The sequence below is a fragment of the Quercus suber genome, unplaced genomic scaffold (genome assembly GCF_002906115.3).
Source record: "Quercus suber isolate HL8 unplaced genomic scaffold, Cork oak 2.0 scaffold_176, whole genome shotgun sequence".
NCBI lineage: Eukaryota > Viridiplantae > Streptophyta > Magnoliopsida > Fagales > Fagaceae > Quercus > Quercus suber.
In genome coordinates, this window is record NW_027069636.1 from 484,369 (window position 1) to 507,085 (window position 22,717).

At 39.5% G+C, this 22,717-nt stretch overlaps 2 protein-coding genes and 2 long non-coding RNA genes across 5 annotated transcripts; 3 read left to right on the plus strand and 1 right to left on the minus strand.

The window, feature by feature from the left end:
- The first annotated feature begins 4,857 nt into the window (after nt 1–4,857).
- Nucleotides 4,858–9,950, plus strand: LOC111998258 (uncharacterized). The gene is made up of 7 exons (XM_065778237.1): nt 4,858–5,018; nt 5,122–5,181; nt 6,387–6,658; nt 7,056–7,716; nt 8,241–8,440; nt 8,528–8,772; nt 9,256–9,950. Exons 2-7 carry the CDS (start codon nt 5,161–5,163, stop codon nt 9,948–9,950), a joined length of 2,094 nt encoding a protein of 697 aa, XP_065634309.1. The 5' UTR covers nt 4,858–5,018; nt 5,122–5,160.
- Nucleotides 9,951–9,982: 32 nt separating this feature from the next.
- On the plus strand, nt 9,983–13,201 carry LOC136061546 (uncharacterized). Of its 2 annotated transcripts, XR_010630769.1 has the most exons (5): nt 9,983–10,812; nt 10,998–11,045; nt 11,241–11,561; nt 11,713–12,510; nt 12,685–13,201. It is a non-coding gene; the product is annotated as an uncharacterized LOC136061546 (long non-coding RNA). The 2 variants fall into 2 exon arrangements; XR_010630768.1 differs by lacking the exon at nt 12,685–13,201 and having other exon boundaries at nt 11,713–12,629.
- Nucleotides 13,202–13,611: 410 nt separating this feature from the next.
- On the minus strand, nt 13,612–15,743 carry LOC111998259 (leucine-rich repeat extensin-like protein 4). The gene is given in 1 exon segment (XM_065778218.1): nt 13,612–15,743. A coding segment is annotated over 1 exon segment (1,977 nt). The 5' UTR covers nt 15,589–15,743.
- Nucleotides 15,744–18,212: 2,469 nt separating this feature from the next.
- Nucleotides 18,213–20,463, plus strand: LOC136069550 (uncharacterized). Its single transcript, XR_010630770.1, has 2 exons — nt 18,213–19,399; nt 19,495–20,463. It is a non-coding gene; the product is annotated as an uncharacterized LOC136069550 (long non-coding RNA).
- The last annotated feature ends 2,254 nt before the right edge of the window (nt 20,464–22,717 follow it).

Sequence of the window (22,717 nt, forward strand, 5' to 3'; positions counted from 1 at the left end):
AGGAGCACAAGCTATTCTGGACTAAAGTGGGGGAAAGTCTATTTTCCCAATCCACGCCGAGGACCACCTTATCCTCGGCCTGACAAAGGTGATTTTGGGGAGAGACTAACCCCAAAGTAAACTGTCACTCTCGCATTTAATGCACTCAACTAACCCCGCTGATCGCATTAATGGGGAGGTAACCCCTTGGCAGGATAACGTTGATCAGAGTGAACCACTTGAGTACCGATAAGGCCTCTGATGTGACGGACGGCCAGAAGAAAGGCAAATAGATGATCAACAGATGGAAGAAGGAGATAGGAAGATGAAAACTATAAAAGAAAAGCTAGTAAAGTAAAAGAGGGGGGGGAGAAAAAAGGAGAGAACAAAAAGGTCTCCTCGGCCACAGGCCGAGGAGCATCCCCCCCATTTGTAAAGAAACTTAGTTTTTTATAAGGAAAATTCATACATGGTGATCGACGGCCAGCGTCTAAACCTTCAACCCACTCTCTATAAATTTATTGTTTGGGCTTATTGGGCTGAAAACCCATCACTCAAGGTCAATCCAAATTGAGTCCCTACAACTTATAAATTTGAATTTTTTTAGTTATATGATTATGTTTTTTATGGTTTATTATATTTGACTCATCGTTTTCTATACTAAATTAACTAATTTGGCATAAAAATTTAGAATTTTAGATTAGATAGGACACGCACAAAATTAAACTCTAATTGAAATTCAATTTTTATACTAAATTAACTCACTTGACACAAAATTCTAAAATTTAGATTAGATGAGCCACATGGCGTAAAATTATACTCTAATTTAATTCCAATTTGAAACTTAATTGGATTTTCTCTCTGTTTTACCTACTATTATTATTATTATTATATATAGACTAGTGTAGTGGGTGTTATGAGAGTACTATATGTACTCAAGATGTAACAATCAATCGAACATTTTTTTTTCTTAATTGCTATTCATTTATCAACTTGTTTTTTTTTTTTTTTTAATTACAAAAACGATAGAGTATTATTCATTGGTATTCCGTACATCCATGCTTAGTTGTCTTATGGCAAACTCTAGTTCTTCCTCCAACCATGCACAGTGCATGACTGTCTCTAAGTCTATCATGAATAAAATATCCCTTGTAAGTTGTAACAGTTATATTAATTTTTTTTTTTTTTTTGATACAACAGTTATGTTAAGTTATTCCTATAATAATTCAATAAGTGGATACTATATATAAAAGATTGGTGGACCAACTCTATCAAAGAAAAGAAGTATATACTTGAATCACAAAACATTTGTGACCCACTTGGTTACCAAATCTTCATATCTGAAATGAGAGGCAACATAAAATCCAACATAAAATCTGGAAGTTTCAAACACCTTTTTTTGTTTCTTTCAATTTTATGTTCCACAATGGACCGAACCATATCTCTTGCATTAGTGGAAACCCCTTTTCGAGGATAATATCCCGCATATATACCCCCACTTCCCTTGAGAAATCAAGCGTTCTCAAAGTTACAAATATTGCTTCATCAAATTATTCAACTTGGTGGATTCTTTTGACTCTTCTGCTTATACAGTCACTGCTCCTACGTACACAAGTTAGAACATGTTTGGGAGATGAGTTCTAGCAACTTTTTTCACATTTAAACAATATTACATATATTGTCACATACTTTTTCACTCACACGTATATCAAAAACATCCAAACAACATACCCAAACTTCTCTCCCAAACACCTCCTAATCTTTGAAATAGTGTCCCATCAGTGTTTATATATTGTATATTATGCTCTTATCATTACTATTGTTGGAATAGCTGAAGCTTGTAAGAGCACTCATAGCAGTGGTGTTAAATAGCTATATTGCTATTTTTAGCACCACTAATCACAAAAATAGAGTTGCAGCAATGGAGCTATAGCCAAATTTTTTTGCTTCTCAACTACAGTGCACATCTAAAGATAGATGTGCACTGTAGCTCAAAACTAAAAAAAGATTATTATTTTATTTGTGTTCACACATGGTTAGAATTTTTTTTTTCTTTCTCCTCCTTCCCCATTTCTACCCGTTGCTCCTTTCTCCCCTCAGTCGGTCCTTATCCTCTTCATTTCTTCCCGTTGCAAGCTTCAATTCCTCCACTCGCCACCGACCCCTGCCCAGCATCAACCCAAACCACTGCCCAGCGCCGATCTTTCTCTACGTCATTTTCTCTCTCTAGATCGAATCCAAGCTCAAATGATCTAATGATTTTCGGTTTTAGTTGATCTGATGGGTTTGGTTGTACAGCGCGACGGTGGGGGATTAGCCATGGTGGGTTAACCCTCTCTCTCTCTCTCTCTAGATGATTTTCGGTTTTTACTGGGTTTTGGTTGATATGGTGGGTTTAGGTTGTGATTTGGTTTTGGGTTTTGATTTGGGTTGATGTTATGGGTGGTGATGGCAGTGGGTGTGGGCGGTGGTGGCTGGAGGCAATGAGTGTGGCAGTGGTGGTGGGTTTCGTTTTTGCAGTGGTTTTTTGATGGTGGGTTTCTAATGGTGGGTGGTGGTTTGAGTTTGTGATTGGTGATTTTTTATTTTGTTTGTGATTGGTGATTTTGTTTGGTTTGGGGTGAGGAAAAAGATTAAGGATTTGGATTGGTGGTTTTTTCTTTCCTGCTGTGGACTGCTGGTGGTGGTGGTGGATGTTTGTCCTGTGCTGGGGTTTTTTTTTTTTTTTTCTTGGGATATTTTTATTATTATTTTAATGAGTTATTTGCATTATTTTAATCTAATAACTAAAAATATAGCTCCATTGTTGTGGGGTGTGAGGAGGTAAAATAGATAAAGTGATTTTTGTAAGTATCAAATAGCTATATTTTTTGCTCCACTGCTGTGGATACTCTAAGTACTCTTGAAGCTAGTTAATTGCCGCCTCTGTAGTCATCTAATGAAGTCATCTAAACCTGCAGTTCATGTTTATATTTTCACAATGCATGCATGGTGTGCTAGTCTCCATTTATAGGTAGTTTAAATAAATTTTATGTCAAACACCTTTAACTTTTAACTTTTTAAAAATAAATTAACTTTTAGTCACAAGTTTAATAAGCACTATGCAAATAAGTAAAAGTTTGATAATACTACATATTGTAGTGAATAGAACACACACACAAAATCATTATACACACACACAAAAAAAGAAGCCCTAAAGCCATGCTAATTTATTAACTAGTCCATAGCATCGACTAACATTTATAAAAAAGAAAAAAAATCAACAAAATGAAAAAAAAAAAAAAGGTTGCTTTGACAAGTTTTAATTTTTTTGGATTACTTCATAATTTGATAAATATTATTGAGAAATGAGATTTGAACAATGGTAGTTTCTATTAACAACAACAAGGGGTTCTAATTGGGTTAAAAGACTCTTGACTTCAACAAGTTATTATAATACTAGCCTCATTACACACGCAAAGCACTTGCAATGAGGCCTTTTTTTTGTAATATCATAATTTTTTTTTTTTTAAATTTGGATAAGTTTGTTTTAAAGATATAAATTTTTATTTTTATTTTTTGAGAAAAAGGTAAGCGAAGTTTTTATTAATGAAACAACTACAAGAAAAACAACCAAAAACTCAGGACAGATCTGACTGAAAAACATCAGCCACCTCCTCAGGTAGTGCTTCTACCTATACCTCAGTATCTATAGATAAAACTGCTTTTTTAGCTAAACTATGAGCTTATCTATTCCCTTCCCGCCTAACATGTTGAAACGTACACCCTCTCAACATCCGACCCAAACATTTAGTCTCATCAATGATATGACCAAACAGCAGATTACAAGGGCCTACTTGCTGCAAAGCCGTAATAACATGAAGGCAGTCGCCTTCAACAATAAAGTTAAACAAGCTCAATTCCCTTGCAAAATTCACTGCCCTCCTAGCTGCCAAAGCCTCCACCATCTCAACCAACTGGACCTGACCCAAATTCTGACATAATGTCGCAATAACTTGCCCAGAAAAATCTTGGTAAACAACACCAATCCCAGCTGAACATGAATTTTTGGAAAAAGCCGCATCAAAGTTGGATTTGTAGCAGTCTTCAGGCGGAGGATACTAGCACACCCTAGGATGAGGATTTGGCGCACAATCCACTTGAGAATTCACGTCCCAGTACTCTACCACCAGCTCCCTTGCTCTGTCACCAAGTTCATGTAACGGCCAAACAGGTTAACGTTCTCACATCTAGTTTTGACATTGCCATAAGCACCAAGCCACCGTGGCAAATAAAGCTATCTGGAAACTTGACCCACCAATAAACAGCTCCTCCAATAGCTCAAAGAAGGTTCGGCACTTCTTCAGCACCAACAGGCGAAACTCCAGGATTGACATCCATACCGAGTGAGCTTGATCACAAAGCCAAAGGCTATTAAGTTTGTAAGCATATTAAAGATATAGATTAGTAGAAGAGTGTCCTATTTTGTAGGCATATTAAGTGGAGTTGGAGATATATTTTTTTCTTAAGTTTTTTTTCCTCAAACCTAGGGTTTAGAGGTATTTCTATACCACATAAAAGTTCAATCCAAAGAGGACCTCTTATTTTATTTTATTATTATTATTAATTTTTTTTTTTTTTTGAGAAACTTAGACGAATCCTCTGATAGCTAGTAAGTGTAGGTTAACAGACATTCATCATCATATTATTGTTCGGCATCCAAATTTCGGGGGGAAAAAAAATCTAAAATAACCATTCTCACCGGCCTAAATGGGCTGGGCTTACTTTAAGTCAAAGTCTAGTGCAAGTAGCTTTGAAAGTCCAATCTCCCAGCTTAAACAAGCCCAAATTTCAAGCCCAGTGACAGTACCGACCAGGCGACAACCTGGTGCGGACTTTGGTCATTTCGAGGTGGTTTCACTATCACTAGTTGTGTCTGATCATAGAGAGGCTGAACTCCACAAAATTATCGAAACTCGAAACCCTCTTCCTTTCTGAATTAGAAATCACACACTCATTCATGCCACTCTCGTTGAAATCATCAACTCCCCCCAAAAAAAGGTAATTCCCGTTTCAATTTCTTTCACTTTCTGATTTTCTGGTCCTTTTGTGGTAATTGGAAAAAAAAAAAAAAACTGGGGTTTCTTTTTCTTGATTGTGTGCAGGATTCCAAGGGTTAGAGTTTATTGCTGTTGAAGAAACATGAAGGGCCATGAAGCAAAGGTAAATTCTATCTTCTTCAGTCCCAATTTTGAGAGGTTACTAATAGCAAACACAATAAATGAAAATTTTGGTTATTTAGGGAATTTGTTAAAAAATGGAAATACAAGATGTAACATTGAGTGCATGTAGCACTGTATCACAAGGTTTTACGGCATTTGTTAATAGACCATTTTAGACCTTTTAGAAAAATTTTAATACCACTTTCATGAAAAATATAAAAAGCAGTAGGAGTAAGTTACTTTTTTTCTTTTTCCATAAAAAACTTTCTAAAAATGGTTTCTAACCAATGTCCTTAGGACATTCGTTAACTTGTCCCTTTTAACGATTCAGATACATATTGTAATTGGGGGAGCAATCAGAGTTTGTTTTTTGACAATTCAATACTAGAGAGAGGGGAGATTTGAATCTTGGACGTGTTTTCATTGGAAACACTAGGAGGTTTCTATTGAGTTACAAGGCTCTTGGCACAATTAGAGTTTGTTGCAAAGTAATTTTAGCATAAGGCTTCTCGACTTGGCACTTATAAATAGCCAAGCCTAAGCATTTGTAAATTAGATTTTGATTGAATCTGATAATTATTCAGTTTAGACTGAGATTTTCAAAGAGTTTTATTGAAGAGTAGAATTTCCTTTAGTTTCATTCTCGAAGTTAACATGACAACCTTCATAAGCCTGTCATTGTTTCTATTGGCTCCTAACCATGTCAATTTGCTATAGACAGCATTATGTTGTTTAATGACAAGTATCCCATTTCGCGGTTTTGCTTTTTGTTTGTTTGCATTACGCTCTTTGGTTCAACATAATTCAAGACTAAATGATAGGTTCAAACTGTTCAAGCCTTCAAGATGAAAATTTCAGATACAATTTGCTTTTGCATTGTGTTTGAGTAAATAGTTGAAAGCAACTTTTGGCGTTAGTATTCTGATATTTATCTTTATGCACTGAGAACCTCATTGATTTCTTTCTTCATGGTTTTCATTGTTTGGTTGACCCAAAAAGTTAAATGTTTAAGAATGTCATTGAGAAATATATTATGTAGTTATTGAATCATCTACTCCTTCCTTCTCTTTATTTATTTGATGCATTTTCCTATTTTAAATCTCTGATTATGTCCACTCGTGTGCTTGATACACTTTGATGCACTGAGTGTCTTTCCCTGACCTGTCATATGTCAGATTGTCGCTCATATTTTCATTTTTTTTGTAGATGCCAAGAATGGAGGATATTCTAAACCTTCCAGTGCAAGATCCTCCTTGTGCTGAGTTTTCTGCTGCTCAGATAAAGTGGGTAAAAGTAGAAGGTGGTCGCCAAGGTGGTGATGATATTGCTCTCATTCCTTTTGCTAGAGTGGACGATTTTGTAAAAGGAGAATCTTCTAATGCCGAATGTCCTGCTAGTTTCCGCATTGAGTCAAGAAGGAAGAGACCTGAGGGGAGCATCAGCAAACCAAGGGTCGATGGCTATCTCGAATACACATTGTATGTTGTCCATGTAAATTCAATCCTCTAGGTGCTGATTGGGTGGTTTTTTCTAACTTTTCTTCTTCCTTCAACCCAAAAAAAAGAAGGAAAAAAATCATTAAGACTATGCTAATTATTGTTATGTTTTGTGTAAGATTTTTCAGCAAAAAATTTCTTAAAATGCAGTTTTTTTTTTTTTTTTTTCTTCCTTAAATGTTTAATTATAGGTATTTATTTGCCAGTAAACCTCAGCTGTTAACTTTATTGTCTTCAACTAAACAGTATTCCAGTAGATAACAGTTTTCATATAACGTAGTTATTATTATTATTTTTTAAATATTAAGAAGGGTATGCATTTCAACAATCTCTTCTGAGTTACATTGAACTAACATTATCTGTAATGGTGATTCTTCAGATACTGGTGTTCTTATGGTCCCGAAGACTACCGAGACAGCGAGTCCGGGATAGGAGATGGCTCAAACATCAAGCCTGCATCAGGGAAAGGGAGCAGGCCAGGGAGGCGTCACATGATGAGAGGCTGCCTTTGCCATTTTACCGTAAAACGATTATATACTCGCCCCCTTCTAGCCCTCATCATCTATAATCAAAGAAAGCATGTAGATAAATCAGGGGCCCCATGTCATGGGATACTTGATCAGGATGCTGTAGGGACACGAGCTATGTATGCTCCACGAATCTCAGAAGAGTTACGGCAGAAAGTGATGTCTATGCTTTATGTCGGAATATCTTTGGACACTGTAATTCAGCATCATATGGAGGTGGTGCAGGGGCATGGTGGACCCCACAATCGTGATGATTTTCTCACTCGAAATGATGTTCGTAACATGGAAAGGCTTATTCGTAATTCTTCACATGAGTTACATGCAAGTGATGAATGCAGTATAAAGGTGTGGGTCCAACGCCATCAAAAGCATGTTTTCTACTTTCAGGAAAATTCTGGTTCAGAACCATTTATCTTGGGGATACAGACAGACTGGCAGCTGCAACAGATGCTCCTTTATGGACATAATGGTTCGATAGCTTCTCATTCAACATTTGGCTTGAAGAAGCTTAAGGTAATGTACTCTCTTTTAATCTTTGGGCATGGGATAATAAGTTTTTCTGTTTGTTGTCCTGTCAGAAAAAAAAAAAAAAGAAAAAAAAGAGCACGATCTTCAGGGTAGGACATTGAGATAATTGTCAGCTACATTATTACTTAAGATATTGGGGAACTTAAATATAGTGGTTGTTAGGCTGGCCTTAGGGCCCCAAGAAAAGGTAACACCATTTTTGAATAATATTAATGATATATTAAGGGGTCTGAGAGAAATGAACACATGTCAAGGATTTGGTATCTGTTTGAACTATTATGCTAAACCTAGTTATAGTGACGTAACCAGTAATTAGAAAATTAATGCCACTGGATGATTATGTGCTTGCACCTAACATCTTGCATAGGGAGTTTTCTCAACAAGCAGTTTAGGAAGGAAGGAGTTCGATGTATAAACAGCTATTAACTTCTTCATGCCTAAGGTTATTGAGTTTGATTGTGTACTACGATATACTTAAATTTTCTTTTTCTTTTTGTCTCTCTTAACAGTTTCCCCTCTGTACTTTACTTGTTTTTGACTCAACCCACAATGCAATTCCAGTTGCTTGGGTCATTACCTCTTCTTTTATTGGTCAAGATGTCCATAAATGGATTGGATTACTTGCTGAAAGAGTCCATACCAAGGACCCCAGATGGAGACTCAATGCCTTCTTAGTGGATGATCCTTCTTTTGAGGTTTCCATGATAAGGTAATTTATAAGTGCGGCCATCCAGCTTTATTAATAGTTTTGATAATAAAAAAGGAATGTGAGTGCTGTGATTATGCTTATTTGCAGAGAGGTTTTCCAATGCCGAGTCCTATTATGTGTCTGGCATATTCGCCGTGCTTGGATGAGAAGTATTTTAAAAAAATGCTGTAACTTTGATGTACAGCGAGAAATGTTTAAGCATTTAGGCTGGATTTTATATTGCACAAGAAATGGGCCAAATGCCATGGATGCGATTGAAGAGTTTATGCAAGTGTTTGTTGATCAACATGCCTTTATGGATCATTTCAAGATCCGGTGGTTGCCAACCATAGGTATTTTCCCATATAAGCTTGAATTTTTATTATTTGGAAGGACTTCTTCACTGTCACAGGGCTAGAATCATCTTCTTCTTGTTCTACTCTGTACTGTTACCTGTAACATGTGGAACTATTGACGTATTTTCATGGAGTCATTTGGTTTAAAAGCTAAGAACAAAAGTCAGATGAAGAATGGGAAGACCTAGGATGTAGAGGATCATTACATTACTGATTAAATTTTTGTCTTTCCAACTCTGACAGTGTCATGGTAAATGGCATTCATAATCCTTTTAAGATTCACCTTACTAACATAGATGCCCAATTTAACTACTTTTAGTATTCAAACATCAAATATACAAAATTCAATCAATGAGGTTAATGTTATAATGTTTGATGTTACTTCTATAATAATAAAGCAGGATCAAGGACCCCCAAAAATTGTGAGCTACTGAGCTGTTACACGCAAAATCTGATCTTGATGTGCTTTTTGTTTTGTAGAGTTGTGGGTTAATGGTGTAAGGTCTCTTCCTGTGGCCAGTCCAGAGCCCCATGCTGCAATTGAGTCGTATCACCTTAGGTTAAAATCTAAGCTTTATAATGAGCAGCATGCCAATTCCTGGGCAAGAGTTGACTGGTTGATCCACTTTTTGACAACTGAATTTCACTCCTCATATTGGTTAGACCAATACAGTGTGGAGACTGGGTATTTTGAAAATTTGAGGGACAAATCTTTCTTAACCAATGCTTGGTTTCATGCTGTACACGTTGCTGATGTTGATGTGATATTGGATGAGCAAAATCTTGAGCTTGCAAAAGTCATCTCTCAAACAGATAGAAGCCTGGCATATACAGTTTGGAATCCTGGTTCAGAATTCTCCCTCTGTGATTGCCCCTGGTCAAGAGTGGGAAATCTATGTAAGCATGTTATCAAGGTGGCAATTTTATGTAAAAATCGGCAGGTTGCAAGACCATTATTGGCTGCTCAAGTTTATCGGCAGACCTTGGTTTCCCTTCTGCAGAACCCCCCAGATGATCCTCTAGTTCTAGAGCATGCCATTTTACATGCAACCCGCTTGCAACAGGACATCAAAGGTTTGGAAGACTTGTCTAATAATGGGTTACTCCAGCCATTACCTCCTGAGATTAATTCTCAACTGGCGGATAATGTTCTGCTTTTTCCGCGTCTTCATTGAGNAAAATATCAAAATTCAATCAATGAGGTTAATGTTATAATGTTTGATGTTACTTCTATAATAATAAAGCAGGATCAAGGACCCCCAAAAATTGTGAGCTACTGAGCTGTTACACGCAAAATCTGATCTTGATGTGCTTTTTGTTTTGTAGAGTTGTGGGTTAATGGTGTAAGGTCTCTTCCTGTGGCCAGTCCAGAGCCCCATGCTGCAATTGAGTCGTATCACCTTAGGTTAAAATCTAAGCTTTATAATGAGCAGCATGCCAATTCCTGGGCAAGAGTTGACTGGTTGATCCACTTTTTGACAACTGAATTTCACTCCTCATATTGGTTAGACCAATACAGTGTGGAGACTGGGTATTTTGAAAATTTGAGGGACAAATCTTTCTTAACCAATGCTTGGTTTCATGCTGTACACGTTGCTGATGTTGATGTGATATTGGATGAGCAAAATCTTGAGCTTGCAAAAGTCATCTCTCAAACAGATAGAAGCCTGGCATATACAGTTTGGAATCCTGGTTCAGAATTCTCCCTCTGTGATTGCCCCTGGTCAAGAGTGGGAAATCTATGTAAGCATGTTATCAAGGTGGCAATTTTATGTAAAAATCGGCAGGTTGCAAGACCATTATTGGCTGCTCAAGTTTATCGGCAGACCTTGGTTTCCCTTCTGCAGAACCCCCCAGATGATCCTCTAGTTCTAGAGCATGCCATTTTACATGCAACCCGCTTGCAACAGGACATCAAAGGTTTGGAAGACTTGTCTAATAATGGGTTACTCCAGCCATTACCTCCTGAGATTAATTCTCAACTGGCGGATAATGTTCTGCTTTTTCCGCGTCTTCATTGAGCAGACCATTGAACAGGTGATTGAGCATCCATGTTTGGGCTGAAGCTTTTCTGCTTATATGCCAAACGTTTTAGATAGGGCTGTGACATTTCCGTTCTTTGATCAGCCCAAATTTCACTTCAAAACAAGTCAGATAAAATCAGCACTGTTTGATTATATGAGAATTTGGCTTCATGAAGGTCTGACTCTCTGCTTTTGTAGGTACCTCTTGCTGCCTTAATGAAAGCTCAAATTGAACCTCCTCCCCAGGTAAGTACAGTGTGGAGGGTGTGATCTTGAGTTCAAAACCCACAGGGTGTGTTTTACTTATCACTTAAAAAATGAAAATTCTATTCCATATACCTAAATGCATTTCATATCTTCTCAGCTTATGCATTTTCCTATCTTTTTCTCTTCTGCTCAATTTTCTTGGTGAACTGTAGCTTCTTAACTTTCTGACTGCAGTAAACATCAAGGCAGATTCCATGGTTGGTCATCTTTAATTTTGGTAACTGACCAAGTCAGGGAATCAGCATCTCTTAAAAAAAATTTGAGTTAAGGTTGGCTACCAATCACCTCTCCTACACCCTGCAAAATTGGGAGCTTTGTGCATTGGTTGATCTGCTGCATCACATGGAGCAATTGTGAGGAATGAACAAAATCCAATTACAATGGAATGGATGGTACAAACTCCTCCAGCTTTGCATACCTTTGGGAAAACTTCTGGCTATCAAGGAAGGGGACAAATTAGCAGAGACATCAGACTGCATACCTGTCATTTCAGAGGTAAGGAAAGACCCACTCTCTACTCTCCACTTGGAAAGGCTACTATTCCTAGTTGCGGCTTTCACTGTATGCATTTCTAGGTGAAATGGAAAGAGTAGTGGCGGGCTTGTATTTAGTCAACCTCATTGACTGTGGCCCTTCCTTTCTCCAGGTGCTTGTTTCCTATCCATCTATGCTTGCGGGTTAGGATCAAGGGTTGCCCTAGAGGACTGGATCATGAAACTTGTGGCAACAGGGATCTACTTTTGGAGTCCACATCCACCCAAGAGAGAAAAAGTTAAAAACTCTCCCTTTTAGCGGCCAAAGCACTCCAATCTCTACCACAGGCGCCAAAGAAGAATGAGAAGCCCCAAAAATAGTAAAAAGGAACAGCTGGAGTGCAGACATCTTATCACTAAACTAGGTAGAAGCTATTGCTTTGGGTCAAAGCACTGAAAAAAAGGACCTGGAAACATAGCGTCAGGTAAGAACTTGGAGAAGGCACAACTCAAAAGGATCATCTTCGAATTACTGAAAAAGGAAAATGTGAATCCAACTCTAGAATCCCAAGCTGGTACTAGTTTGTACCTCGTTCTACTATTAGATAGTACTGAGCAAGACTTATTTACATGACATTTTGGAAGCATTTTAAAGGAAGGACCTTGTGGAAGTTAGACATGACAACACACTCAACCTGCTCAGTAATTAAACAAACTTTGCCAGGATGCTTAAAACCCCTGGCTCATGGCCATTGGAAGTCTTTTTTCTTCACAGAAATTATTTCTCAACACATTTTTCCATTCATACGTGGATGGTTTGACGTTGAATTTGGATTTGAATATAAGTACATAAAATTCTGTGCAGGTTGCAGGCTGTTGAGCCACTAAGGTGTGATTTGGAGGTCTAACTACCCTGCAGAAGCAAGCAAATTTTTTCCTAGATGGCCCTTGATTATATCATTTTTTACGTTGTAAGTATTAATTTATTGTAGTTTTCTTTGGGGAAACATTTTTAACATTGGAATGATACTGCATATGTATCACACAATTTCATTTCTAATAAATTTCATACTATTTCTTTTTCTTGGTATATTCCTTTCTTCTGAACTATAGGCTACAAATTACTACATTACTTTTTATTCCAGAACAATTTGGCACCATCATGTATATCATTACTTTATTGTGTGAAAGCCCCATGCATAGCAAACATGACGCTGGTTAGCAAGCAAATGTCCTCTCAAACTGCTAGCACTTCTGTTACCAACACTGACTGGGTTGCAATTAGGTTCGTGTTCCCCACCGCCACCCTGCCCATATGATCCCTTTACAACAATTGCAATGATTCGATCAGCATCAAATGTTGCATTGGTATGAAACTTTAAACCAATTAGGTAGAGTTGCCTCAGAGATGGAGGGGAGAGCAAATTATGCTGACTGTTGCCGATTGCAATTGGCTTTGACTTTGTTCGGGAAACTTTATTTATCAACCTCCCCTCCCCCACTATATATCTATCTCAAAAAACAAAAACCAAAACAAAACAAACAGGATTTTTTCCCCCTCACACGTCAAGAAAAGGATGAATCTGAATCTGACTGTTATTCTAGATGTAAAAGCAAAGAAACAAAACTGTGGTACAAAAGAAACAGCATTTAAATGGAAAATAGACCTGCAGTCCTGCTATAATTCCAATTCAATAACCGTCATGGCTAACATGAATCTAATATCTGTAATTACATTCCCTGCGAGTAATCCTCCTAACTACATCTTTCATCTTATTATCTACTCAAAAACATCCACAACAATTCAAATAATATGGAAGAACTTTTCCTTAACACCCTCTTTCTCAGCACTATAACTTTTCCTTTCTCTTGAACTTCACCACATAACCACTTCTTTGACAATTCTAGCACAAGCGATCGCATTCTTCTACCTTGTTGTATCTCATTTGGCATGTTCAAAAGGAGAAAATGCAAAGAGAGTTAAGATGAAGAATCCACGGAAATTAATTGAAATGTATCAAAATTTTCTCACTCAAAAGGGGTGGTGAAAGGAGAAAAATCCGTTGAAAAAATCAAAATTTGAATGGTGGTGGTAGTGGAGACACTTAGGGTACCCTTATAATTTGTGGCAGTGGACCATTATATGTTGGACTAGGTGGTGGTACCGAAGGTTGTGGGGGTGGTCAATATTCCACACATGGTGGGGGAGACGGAGGTGGTGGAGTTTCTGTGCATGAAGATGAAGGTGGTGGTGGTGAATTTGGTGGGGGCGGTGGAGAAGCGTTAGAATAAGGTGGAGGCAGAGTAGGTGAATGTGGTGGTGGTGGTGACTTAAAAGGACTTGGTGGAGGGGGTGGGGAAGAATACAAGGGAGGTGAAGGTGGTGGTGGTGGAGAACGAACATAGTATATTGGAGGAGGTGGTGGAGAGCGAACATAGTATATTGGAGGAGGTGGTGAAGATGGTGGTGGTGGTGGTGAAAGCAGAGGTGGTGATGGCAGTGGCAGTGAAGGAGGTGGAGGTGAGTAAATTGGTGGCAGAGGTGGCGGTGATTTTGATGGAGGGGGCGGTGAAGAATACATGGGAGGTGAAGGTGGTGGTGGTGGAGAGTGAACACAGTATATTGGAGGAGGTGGTGGTGAAGGCAGCGGTGGTGACGATGGTGGCATTGAAGGAGGAGGTGGTGGTGAAGGCAGCAGTGGTGAAGGCGGTGGTGACGATGGTGGCATTGAAGGAGGAGGTGGTGGTGAAGGCAGCGGTGGTGACGATGGTGGCATTGAAGGAGGAGGTGGAGGTGAGTAAATTGGTGGCAGAGGTGGCGGCGATGGTGATGTTGGAGGCAAAGAAGGAACAAATGGATGACATTTAAAAGCACTACAATTGAAGACATGCCTAGACAAAAACATTTTACACTGTAATGTTGATCTCTGCTTTGGCCTACCCCGCAAACAATTCCTTGTATCATCAAAACTCTCCAAATCCAAACACAAAGGCGGTTCACCAGTGAAATAATTATACTCGTAACTAAAATTACGCAAACTCGGAAGCGAACACACACTGTCAGGTATAGTCCCTGAGAGCATATTATGAGCCACATTCAGCTCTTCCAAGCTCACCATTTCTCCAATTGTCTCAGGCAATTCACCCACTAGACTATTGTAGCTAATATCAAACACTGTCACATTTTTCAGCAACCCAATTTCCTTAGGCAAACATGACCTTAACCCACTATTTATAAGAATCACTTCGTTCAAAGTCTTTGACATGTTGCCTAGACTCGCAGGTACGCACCCCTGGAAACTATTGTGCGCAAGAACCACAACGGAGACCGGTGAGTTCCCAAAAGTATCAGGGAGTTCAAAGGCAAACCTGTTATGGTTCATGAATATGGCATCAAGGTCTTTTTCAAAGAGAGCTTTAGGGACTTTACCTTCGAACTCATTGAATCGGAGGTCGAGATATCTAAGGCTTGGCAAACCAAGAACAACATAAGGGAATTTACCCGTGAAGCGATTGTTACTTAGATCAAGCTCGAACAGAAGCTTTAGTTTTTCGAAACTCTTTGGGACTGTACCACAAAACCTATTGGAGTTGATATGAAACAATGCAATATCTGAAAGGAGGCCAAGCTCTTCAGGGAGGTACCCAGCAATGTCAGCGTGATTTAGGTCAATGCCAGCAACAGTTTGGATCGAAGGGTCATCAAGGGCGTTGGAGCAGAACACGCCGGTGTAGTTGCAAACATTGGATCCTACCCAGTTGGATGTGAAATTCAGAGGATCTGAAATGATTGCTAGTTTCCATGCATGGAGGGCAATGTAGGCATTCTTGAGTCTTGGGTTGTCAAAAACAAGGGAGTGTGGGACTGAGGCAATCTCACTTCTTGAGCCAAACTTGTCTCTGTAATACAAGAGCTGTCTTTGCTTGATGTGTGAAGCTCGTGTGAGGACTGCATTGTTGGGAATATGGAATTGTTGAGTAGTGCTAATGAGGAGGCAAAAGAGTGTGAGAAAAGTGAAGGATAGAAGAATGTGAATCCTTTCCTTCATCACACTCCAGTGAACATATATGGGATAGAGTTCTCTCTATTTGTTTGTTTGGTTTAGATTTTAGAGCTCTTGCTGGGTATGAGAAAGATTCATGGATCAAGATTTATACAGCAAAATAGCCACAACGCGGCTTCTTTTTCTTTTTTGCTTGTCGTTTCCTGTTTTTTGATGGCAAGCTTTTGGTGCAACTCTTTTCACAATAATGCGGCTAAATTTTCTGGTCAAGAGTGGAATTTTCTCCGAAACCAAAAATTTAGGAGCTAGAAATGTGAAGAGCTTGTTCAAAGTTTCTTGCAAGGAAAATATGCCACATAACATGGTTTTCTTTTCTTTTAAAAAAAAGCGTTGTTATGTTGTTTGACTTGTAATATGTTTTTCATCTTCAATTTGCACATGCCCAAAAATATATATATAACTAGTTTGTAAGGTAAATTTGAAAATTTTGATAGATACAATATAAATGAAGGATTTGAATCTTGAATATCTTGAAAACATTTAAAAATGATAGCAGGTTAAGCTGTTGGTTTGTACTTATAAGTTATTAAAAGTAAACCATTTTTTTTTTTTTTTGGTTAAAATCTCTTGGCTAGGAATTGGTATAATAAGTTAATAACTTGACATTCCATTATGGTTTAGTATTGCTTTTCTCTATTATCATCACATTTTTCTTCATTAATCCTATTATATAGTTTTCATTGTATTAATTTGTATTAAATGATCTATCAATTTGAGAAGTTTCTCTCCCTCAAAAAAATAAAAAATAAATAAGTTGAGAAGTTTCTCATACATAGCACCTCAGACTTCTACGTCACAAGATTGATCAAAACTTGGGATAACCCTTTTCTTTTTCCAAGTGATAACTATTCCCTTCTAATATAGTGCATCTTCCTTTTCTTTTCCCGTTTATCCCTCTTTTTGGTGACAAATCTAAATTCCATTGCAACTTATAGCTCATGCGTCACGTAATTAATTGTAAAACCCCATACATCACGAATAATGCTTTTCATGCGCCACGTAGTTCATTGTAATTAAAGCCCCCCTACATCATGATTCATGAAGGATGCTACTTTTCTTTTGTTATATTTTTGCTGAAAAATATAATGTTACACTTAGGCCTCTCATCTTTGCTCTGTATTGGTTCCAATTAATTCCTCTACGTTGGTTCCAATTAATTCAAACTGTCATGTGAAATGAATTAAAGACTTAATTTTTTTAGTTGTCATCTTAGCTTTGATTATAGTTACTTTTCTTAATACTACAGTGTTTTTCTCTACAGATTTTGTGTCCCCCTGCCCTTTGGAGAATCTCTCATATTATATAACTCCCTTCAGGTGATCTTAACCCTCCATTTGTTGATTATCAAGCCCACCACTCAAGTGCTTGTCCTATCATACACCTTCTCAAACCTCTTGTGAGTTGTAGCAGTCAAGGTAGCACTATTGAAGGGTTTTTTCCACATAAATGTAGCCAAGAGGGTTGGTAGAATGCATTGAATGTGGAGGCAGCCACCATCCCGCCAGTCATGTTAGGGCTAACCTCCTCTCCAAAGCTTTTTCTCAATAGCAATACCTCCTCTGGCAATGTGCCACTGACGTGGTCTTACTATCTGAGCGTGTGGCCTCCTCAGCACGATAATGGGCTCCTCAACCACGGATACGACACATGGCACAGATACCTTATATGAAATCTTGTGTCCTACAATAACCCCTCAAAACTCTGGGTTTTTTTTTTTTTCTTCTCTCTCTCTCTTATCCGAGGAGAAAAATGAGGTTTTGACTTTGGCATACTAATCTCACATGTTTCTTTGATTTTCACACGTGAAAGCACCACTTCGTGTGTCCTGCAACTGTTCTAGCGCTTCGGAGTCTGCAACGTTTCATTAAATGCTCCAGACAGCACTTTATTCCCCACATCCTACGGTGAGATGGAGATCCTACGGCTGGTGTTTCTCCTCAAATTTTGGGCGGGATAACTCCCACCCAGTTTTGCCCCCTATATAAGGCACCTGGGGGAGTCATTTTCCCCACTTTGCAAATGTTCGAGCTCTCTAGACTTCTCAAACTCTCAAACCTTCAAGACTTTCCAAACTTCTAAGTCTTCCAAATCTTTAAAAAAAGTTTTTAAAACTTTAAGAAGTTCAGGAAGCCAACCTCGTGCTTTTTCTCGTAAGTTCTTGCTCTTTTAGGTTCTTTTCTCCTCAGCCAGTCTCCTCGGTTTTCTGTTCTCTATTTCCTTTCCTTGAAAATTTCTTTTACTTCACCTAGCCTGCTTAGATAGGTAGATCCACTCACCTTGTAGACTCTCCCGCCGGTATGAAGGGATTTAGGGCTAAGTACCACATTTCCCAGAGAGTATCCCTGCGGTACTATGCTCCAAATCAGGTGCGTACCCATAGGAATGAGGGCAAGGTGGTCATTCTCATGATCGCCTTTATAGAAGGGAGGATGACATTTCCTATGGGTAGGGTAACTAGGGATTACTTAATCACCCATAGGTTGTGCCCCTACCAGTGTGCGCCTAACCTCTTCAGGATTCTGGGTAGTGTAGATGCTCTCAACGAGCATATGGGACTAAACCTCACCTGGCATGATGTCGTTTAGATGTACGAGTGCCACCTACTTAGAGACACAGGGTATTATCTTAAGTCTAGATCCTCGATTATCAGGCTCATCTCGTGCCTCCCCAAATCCAATAAGGGTTTGAAGGATGACTTCCTGATAGCCTCGAGTGAATGGCATAATGGTCTTTACTGCCTAATCCGGAAGGGAGAGCCAAGTGAGGTACCCTAGGTTTAGGTCTCCCCTTTTCTTTTTGAAAATGGGCATTAGCTTTGCAATTTCACCTCTTTCTTCTTTCTTTTAGTATTCTGTTTACTTCTGATGGATGGTTTCGTTATCCTGACCGTGGTTTTGCTTCTCGGATGTTTTTGCAGATAAAAGACACGTAGCTCCCAACCTCAACCTCGTCAACATTGCGAGCCTGAGGTGCTGAGGTTTGAAGTGTTTATGAATAAAGACAGGTAATTGTGAGCTGTCCACCTCATCCTCGACTTTGAACCCTTGTCGAATAAGTTCTAGGACGTGGGCCACGAGATAAAAGCAAGCGATCCTCAGCTAGCTCGGATAGACGTTTCAGTGCAAGTTTTCTAGCTCGAGAAGATCTCTCGCCAGTTGAGCTGCCCTTCCATCGTTCCCCTTATGAGGTAATGGCTCCAAAGGAAGAGATAGCCTCCTCGCGTTTGTCACTTGAGGCCGAGATAGACCAATTTCGCCTCGAAGAAGAGGGAGAGGAGTCAAGAGAACCGGTGGTTCAAGTCTCGAACATGAAGTGGCCTTGAATAGGAAGAAAGGCTTGAAGGAGTTCCTCGTAGGGAGGAATAAGGGCACCTTAGGGTCCCAACCTTTACCTACTCTTCCCCCCTCCTCCTCCTGCTCCTACAACCGGCCTGTTCCTCATCCCCAACTTGAAGAAGAAAAGGAAGGAGAAGGAGATAGCCAAGGAGGGGGAGATGGTCCCTTAAAAGGAGCCCAAGTAGTAGAAAACGGCCAAAGACAAAGGGCGGGCCTCTTCGATGGAGAGTAAGGAAGCCAAGCACTCGGTCGACTTGCACCATCCAACTTGGAATCCCCGATTGGAGTTAGATAGCGCGGTAGTACCCTAAAGCTCTTCCATTAGGGAGTTCTAGAGAGGCCACACCCATTATGTGGCCGAGGCTCTAAAGCATCCTCTCCTATTACCCAAGGATATGGACGCTTTGAAGCGCATGAGGCAGCTGGACCTCTTCCTATCCCTAAAGAGGGATTTAGCTCTGGTAAGTTCCTTGGCATGCTTCACTAAGAGTGTTTTCCTTTCTTCTATTTTTTTGTTTTAACGTACTCCTCTGTTGTTTATGTGCAAGCTATCTAGGAAGTTTTTGTGGTTGAGGAATGGGTCAAAGATGCTAGGAATGAGGCTAGGGTTGAGGCCAACCTCCGTGCCGAGGCCAACAAGGCCTTGGGAGCCGCCACGTAGGAGAACCAAGAGCTCGCCACTAAGCTGACCGCGGATGAGAGGGCACGGAAAAGCACTGAGGTCGGTCTAAAAAATGCCTAGGACTAGGTTGAGGATCAACGTAAAAACCTCTATCATATCGAGATAAAGCTGGCCACTGAGAAACAGCAGGTCTTGGAGTTGAAGGCAGAGCTATAGAGGGCCAAGGAAGCTGTAGAGGCCTTGAAGCAGGCATCCTATGACCATAGGGTGCAAGAAACTGAGATTCGGCTGGTAGAGAAGCTAGCAGAGGTTTACAAGGACTACTGCAAGGAAGTGTGAGTAGAGGTGTTCAACTAGGCAGGAGTCCTTACTGCCTTCGAGTGGAGGAACGCTGAGAACATCTTCTACCCCGAGGACATCTGTAAAGTTCCAACTGTGCTCCCTCCTTCTACTGCTTTTACCTTAACCTCCTCTGAGTAGCCCTCCACCATCCGACCTCTTTTCCTCTTCCTGAAGTCTCCAAAGGGCCTGGCAAGGTTGCTAACCAAGGCTAGGAGGCTGAGGCATCCAAGGGCAAGAGGGCTGGTCAGGATGGTCCTTGACTCGAGGACAAAAGCAAGGGCAAGGAGGTCAAGCCCCTGCCAGAGGCCAAGGGTACAGAGGCTGCTCTCATGATCAAGGATACTATTTCCAAGGCCAAGATGCTGAGCCCAAGTCTAAGGCAGTTGATCCCAAGGATGACCCTCCCCGAGCCAAGGCATAGTCTTAGGATCCTCTTTCTTTTTCTTTTTTTCTTTTTACTCTACTTTTTTTTTTGGTACCTTTCCTTTTGTTGTGGCGGTTTGCCACTATGTATAATGTACCCCTCTTTTGTTCAATGAAAAGATATCAATTTTTGCTTTATTGATCTTTATTTTCCTTGCAATATTTATTTATGGTTGGTGTAGTTATCGTTTTGCCCTCTTATGAGACTTGAGATTGATGATGCCTTTAAGGGTGAATACCGAGACTTTAACAAAAGCTAACAGTAATGAATTGTTGCTAATTCAAATGAATTAAACGCGTATAAACAGTGAGAAAAATGGCTATGTGTTGGCACTGAAAACTGTGCAATTAACAGGGTGTCTAAGTTTTTAAACAAAAATATAACACTTAGAAAAATAATAGGAAGTATTATTTTATTCAAGGCATGTGGTCCGAGGAGTCAGGCATAGCCAAGGCTCTTGTTTAATACTTAGAGAAGTCAAGTGAAGTATTAATTTACCCATGGCATGTGATCCAAGGAGCCAGGCATAACCATGGTTTTGTTTAACACTTAGAAAAGTAAAGTGAAGTATTAATTTACCCAAGGCATGAGGTCCAAGGAGCCAGGGATAATCAAGGTTTTGTTTAACACTAAGAAATAATGTGAAATATTGATTTACCCAAGGCATGTGATCTGAGAAGACAAGCATAACCAAGGTTCTGTTTAATACTCAGAGATGATGTGAAGTATTTATTTACCCAAGGCATGCACTCAGAGATGATGTGAAGTATTAATTTACCCAAGGCATGTGGTTCGAGGAGCTAGGCATAACCAAGGTTCTATTTAACACTTAGAAATAATGTGAAGTATTAATTTACTCAAGGCATGTGGTTTAAGAAGCCAAGCATAATTAAAGTTCTGTTTAATACTTAGAAAAATAATGGAAAGTGTTAATTTACCCAAAGCATGTAGTCTGAGAAGTCAGGCACAACCAAAGTTCTGTTTTAACACTTAAAAATGATGTGAAGTATTAATTTACCTAAGGCATATGGTTCGAGGAGCCAGGCATAATCAAGGTTCTATTTAACACTTAGAAATAATGTGAAGTATTAACTTACTCAAGGCATGTGATCCGAGGAGCCAAGCATAACCAAGGTTCTGTTTAACACTTAGAAAAGTAAAGTGAAGTATTAATTTACCCAAGGCATGTGGTCCGAGAAGTCAGGCATAACCAAGGTTTTGTTTAACACTTAGAAATAATGTGAAGTATTAATTTACCCAAGGCATGTGGTCCGAGGAGTCAAGCATAACCAAGGTTCTGTTTAATACTCAAAGATGATGTGAAATATTAATTTGCCCAAGGCATGTGGTCCGAGGAGCCAAGCATAACCAAGGTTCTGTTTAACATTTAGAAAAATAATCAAGAATATTAATTTACCCAAGGTATGTGGTCTGAGGGGCCAGACATAACCAAGGCTCTATTTAATATTCAAACTAGCAATAGACGCAACACATAATGTCATAAATGAAAACACGGTAGAGCTGCCTTTCATTAATAATACTACCTTCGCAGATTATTTACATTCCAAGGTCGCAGCATAACTTTTTCGTCTAGATCTTCTAGGAAGTATGGTCCTACGCTTGCTACCAAGATGATACGGTACGGCCCTTCCCAATTGGGCCCTAACTTCCCCCATGCTGGGTTTTTTGAAGTGTTCACCACCTTCTTCAATACTAAGTCCCCTGGGTTTAACGATTTTAACTTCACACCGGAGTCATACCCTTGTTTAATTTTTTGTTGGTAATATGCTAATTGAACCATGGCGTTTTCTCTCTGCTCCTTACCTAGGTCCAAGCTCTTTTCTAGTAGATTGCCAATGCTGTCTGGAGTGAATAGGCTAGTCTTCAGCATTAGGAACCTAGTTTCCAGAGGAATCACAGTCTTGGCCCTATATGTCATTGAAAAGGGGGTCTCCTCCATCGACCTACGAGGGGTAGTCCGATATGTCCAGAGGACGTGTGGAAGGTCGTCCACCCATTTACCCTTTGCATCATTCAACCGCTTTTTGAGTCTGTTCACTATAACCTTATTGACAGCCTTGACTTGCCCATTTCCTTGGGGGTAGGCTGAAGTGGAATACCTATTCGTGATACCCATATCACAACATTACCTTCTGAAAGCCTTGCTATCAAATTGAAGTCCATTGTCTGAGATGAGAGTAGGAGGATCCCAAACCGAGTGACAATGTTTTTCCACACAAACCTTTTGGCATCCACGACCCTGATGTTTGCCAGTGGCTCAATTTCAACCCACTTGGTAAAGTAATCAATGCCGACCAAAAGCCATCTCCTATTTCCTGCTGCTTTGGAGAAGGGTCCCACAATGTTCAAGCCCCATTAAGCAAAAGGCCA

Bases quoted from the DNA above. Each gene is read 5' to 3' on its own strand.
- LOC111998258 (XM_065778237.1), top strand. From the start codon at position 5,161: ATGAAGGGCCATGAAGCAAAG. The intron at 5,182-6,386 runs GTAAATTCTATC...TTTTTTTTGTAG, and splicing joins TGAAGGGCCATGAAGCAAAG to ATGCCAAGAATGGAGGATAT. The intron at 6,659-7,055 runs GTATGTTGTCCA...GTGATTCTTCAG, and splicing joins GGCTATCTCGAATACACATT to ATACTGGTGTTCTTATGGTC.